This window comes from Daucus carota, chromosome 3, assembly GCF_001625215.2.
Source record: "Daucus carota subsp. sativus chromosome 3, DH1 v3.0, whole genome shotgun sequence".
NCBI classification, from domain to species: domain Eukaryota; kingdom Viridiplantae; phylum Streptophyta; class Magnoliopsida; order Apiales; family Apiaceae; genus Daucus; species Daucus carota.
This window is the reverse complement of record NC_030383.2, coordinates 43000465-43004817: the sequence shown is the minus strand read 5'-3', so window position 1 is coordinate 43004817 and position 4353 is coordinate 43000465. Positions and strand designations below refer to the sequence as shown.

Genomic DNA, 4353 nt, shown 5'->3' with positions numbered 1-4353 from the left:
TAAGCAGACACAACGTTATTGGTAAAAAAAATGTTGTCATAATTGATCTCAGGCAACATTTTTTTGGTAAAAACCGTTTTTCCTAAGCCTCGTTCTAGAACCATCTACAAGCTTTGTAAAAAATATTTGTTGTTTGCACAACGGGTTTTTATCAAAAAAATGTTGTTTGAATCGTATTCTTACAAGTTTTTTTCCTAGGAACCAATGTCTTTCGGCCTTGTCCTAGAAGGTTCTAGAAGGTTCATTTATCATACAAAGTTTTTCACCGAATTTTCATTAAAAAGTCGTACAAGATAAATTTATTATTTTTTGATTATTTTTTTACATGACTAAAATAAGTGAGTGTTAACATCCATACGGTTGGATCATTGAAAAATTGATTTCAAAAAATATTCCAGTCAATCTGGCACGATTCCCGTTCTAGGGACTAGTACTTTCACCGGATTTTAATTAAAAAGTCATACAAGATAAATTTATTATTTTTTGATTATTTTTTTACATGACTAAAATAAGTGGGTGTTACCATCCGTACGGTTGGATCGTTGAAAAATTGATTTCAAAAAATATTCCAGTCAATCTGGCACGATTCCTGTTCTAGGGACTAGTACTTTTACCGGATTTTCATTAAAAAGTCGTAAAAGATAAATTTATTATTTTTTAATTATTTTTTTACATGACTAAAATAAGTGGATGTTAACATCCGTACGGTTGGATCGTTGATAAATTTATTTCAAAATTATTCCAGTCAATGTGGCACGATTCCCGTTCTAGGGACTAGTACTTTCACCGAATTTTCATTAAAAAGCCGTACAAGATAAATTTATTATTTTTTGATTATTTTTTTACATGACTAAAATAAGTGGGTGTTAACATCCGTACGGTTGGATCGTTGAAAAAATTGATTTCAAAAAATAATTAAGTCAATCTGGCACGATTCCCGTTCTAGGGACTAGTACTTTCACCGGATTTTCATTAAAAAGTCGAACAAGATAAATTTATTATTTTTTAATTATTTTTTTACATGACTAAAATAAGTGGATGTTAACATATGTACGGTTGGATCATTGATAAATTTATTTCAAAAATTATTCCAGTCAATGTGGCACGATTCCCGTTTTAGGGACTAGTACTTTCACCGGATTTTCATTAAAAAGTCGTATAAAATAAATTTATTATTTTTTGATTATTTTTTTACACGACTAAAATAAGTGGGTGTTAACATCCGTAATCCGGCACGATTCCCGTTCTAGGGACCAGTACTTTCACTGGATTGTCATTAGGAAGTCGTACAAGATAAATTTATTATTTTTTGATTTTTTTTACATGACTAAAATAAGTGGGTGCTAACATTCGTACGGTTGCATCGTTAAAAATTGATTTAAAAAAATACTCATAAATCAAGAAATAATAATTTATTTACCCTTTTTTCCTTTAAACCCATTTAACCATTTCTTCATTTCCCCCTTCACCAAAATTCAGAAATTTCATTTCCCTCACAAACCCACACTTCGCCCTTACTAAAATTGCTTTCCCCCCTTTTGCAGTGCTCCCTCTACGGTCTTCTTTCCATCTCAACTTCTGCAATTACAACTCTAAATCTATCCACCTCGAATTTTCTCTATCCTCTCACCTCCTAACTCACTAATCTCAATCAAATCTAGGGTTTTGACAATATTTTATTCAATCATTGAAGAAATTAGGGCTTTGAAAGTGATTTTTAATACTTGCTTTTAATAGATTTTTCAGCTTTTATACGGATATATATAGATATATATCGTGTTTTTAGTGTTTGAGAGGTTTTGTTTGAGAAAGTTGTGATCTTTTAGCTAGTAAGAGATAAGTTGAGCAAGCTCTAGAGGTTCTGTTGGTGTTATAGCATTGTGTTTGGAGATATATCGGTGGAAAGGAGTTTCGATTGCTCGAAAGGTACAAATCTATTTATTTAGGTAATTTATATGGATGATTTTTAATAAATTATTTTGGTTTTCTTGAAATGTATTATTTCCTTGGCTCTTGTTGATTTTGATATTCAAATGGCTTTTTGTTGACTTTTATGATCATGTTTTGTTCTGTTCATATCAACTGCTTTTGAGATGTTACTGATTTATATATGACTATCACGATGGGTATTGCTTTTGAGTTTTGACATCTTCATGTTAATTTGCTTTGATCTATTGAACTTGTAAGTCATTTGAATAAGACGGACTGTTATTTTACTTGTAAACAGTTTCTGGGTTTAATAGAGAAAAGATAAACAAACAGAAAAAAGGAACTAATCCTGCAGGTTTTGTATGGTAAAATTTACATACTACAGAAGTCTTCTGGGGGGTGATTGAAATTTAAACTGGCGCGAATGTGGTTTTAGTAATAATATATAACTTTCGATTTATTCTGATATGGGATTTTCTTAAGCATTCTATTGGTAAAATGATTAGGCTTGGAAGCAGTTACTTATTGATTCACGTGGTGCTCTATGGTAGGATATCAAATCTATGTTTACAAATATGTCATATTCTAGATATGAGACATGATACTCAATAACTTGTTATCTTATCATTTTTTTTGTTTCGCAGTATAGAAGCAGGACATGTAATTGAATATATCAAGAATGAATGATATAATAATGTCATCGTTACTGTGACTCATTTTTAAAAAGCTGGACAGGTCATCGAATATATCAAATAATGATATAATAATGCTGTTATTTAGATGCAGAGAAAAACAGAGGAAAGAGGCGTCACGACTCCAATCGGTGAACAGAAAACTTAATGCTATACACAAGCTCTTGATGGAAAAAAATGATAGATTGCAGAAGAAGGTGTCACACTTCATGTACGAGAATGGCTACTTTCGTCAACATACACAAAATGTGAGAGTTTGAAGCTATCTTTAAGCTTGAGCTATTGTCACCAAGTTTTCAAATATAAGTTATGTTTAAATGAGTATGAAGGGCTATTTTTTTGCAGGTTGCCCTTCCCAGTAAATATTCAAGTTGTGAATCTGTGGTTACAAGCAGTCAACAACACTTGACATCTCAGCACCTCCAAGAAATACTAGTCCTACAAGGTTGGCGGAGTTTTAGATGCTTATCAATCATATTGTTATAGTTCTTTTTTGAAAGCCAAATTTCATAATACTGTGACTGGTTTACAAGTTTTAAATTTTTTATATTATTTTAAATTTTAAGTTCAATCTCGGGAGTGGAAGCTCGGGACTCATCCACTGTTTTGTTTGTCATACAAATACGTAGTAAATATATATTCTTTCATTTATGTTCATTGACCTATTTTTTTGAGACTATAAACAGAATGTCATTTTGTATTTATATTATTAGAAAGCATATATATAGAAGTAGAATATGAATTTAAAGGTGTTACTGCAAGAACAAAAGTTCCATCCGTTTAGGTTAGTTTTGGATACATCTAATGGGAAGAGACATGTCTCATTATTTAATATGGTCCAGATTCCATTGGAGCTGTTTCTATTTTTCATGGTTGCCTTGGTGTGGCAGCACGAGCCCGTGTCCTGGTGGGTTTAGAGCCTACTTCGGTAAAAACTTTGCTCTTGGTGCTCATTCCTAGTTGCATGATGCTATGGTTTTGAGCTTTTGATAAGACTATTTTTCTTGTATTCAGGTAATAGAGATCCTCAAAGATCGTCCAGCTTGGTGACGTGATTGTCGAGCAGTTAATATTCCGAATGTGTTACCCACTGCCAATGGTGGCATATGTGTGAAGTGTTATACATGTACTTGCATTGGTGATGGCAGCTTCCAGGTAATTATCTCTTCTTACAAGCCTTCACTTATTTGTGATACTTATATGGTGCATAAAAATCTTGGTCCTAACCAATGTATGCTGCATTTTAATCACAGGTGCGTACTGGGTCATTACCATCTAGACTTGAAGAACAGGGTCAAGTGAAAAACTCAAAGCATCAAGATGCTTGTGTCGTCGTAGAATAAAGAAGTTATTCGCCATAGTGATATCAATCCAAGTAGAAAATCGCAAGTGATCAAACTAGTTTTGTATCCAGTTTTAGAATTTGGAATTTTGTAAATACTCTGGTTTCGAGGACAAGTTATATATAAACCATTGTCTCAAATAGAAATAACTATGTTTTAGACCTAAACTATTGTGGCTATGTTTTCAGATGACAGTTTTTATTTACTAAACGGGGTCACATTTAGAAGATGAAAGTGTTGTTTGAAAACCTAAACTACAATGGAAGTTAAAATAAAAATATGGTGTAAAGACTTTTCAGACAACAGTTAACCACAATTTTTTTGACAAAGTGTTGTGGTTTAGTTACAATACTTATGGTCTGATCGCTTGTCTAACAAAGACCAAGATA

At 32.3% G+C, this 4353-nt stretch overlaps 1 protein-coding gene across 2 annotated transcripts; it reads left to right on the top strand.

Moving 5' to 3' along the window:
* Nucleotides 1-1456: 1456 nt before the first annotated feature.
* Nucleotides 1457-4131, top strand: LOC108211863 (homeobox-leucine zipper protein ATHB-15-like). 2 transcript variants are annotated; one of them, XM_064088907.1, is made up of 6 exons: nt 1457-1926; nt 2716-2869; nt 2967-3066; nt 3464-3549; nt 3636-3776; nt 3875-4131. In XM_064088907.1, exons 2-5 carry the CDS (start codon nt 2789-2791, stop codon nt 3669-3671), a joined length of 303 nt encoding a protein of 100 aa, XP_063944977.1. In that variant the 5' UTR covers nt 1457-1926; nt 2716-2788; the 3' UTR covers nt 3672-3776; nt 3875-4131. The 2 variants fall into 2 exon arrangements, with proteins under 2 accessions (XP_063944977.1, XP_063944976.1); XM_064088906.1 differs by having other exon boundaries at nt 1458-1926; nt 2710-2869.
* Nucleotides 4132-4353: the final 222 nt, after the last annotated feature.

Coding starts and splice junctions, on each gene's coding strand:
- LOC108211863 (XM_064088907.1), top strand. CDS start 2,789: ATGGAAAAAAATGATAGATTGCAGAAGAAGGTGTCACACTTCATGTAC. Junction 2,870..2,966: donor TTCGTCAACATACACAAAAT/GTGAGAGTTTGA, acceptor ATTTTTTTGCAG/GTTGCCCTTCCCAGTAAATA. Junction 3,550..3,635: donor TGGGTTTAGAGCCTACTTCG/GTAAAAACTTTG, acceptor TCTTGTATTCAG/GTAATAGAGATCCTCAAAGA.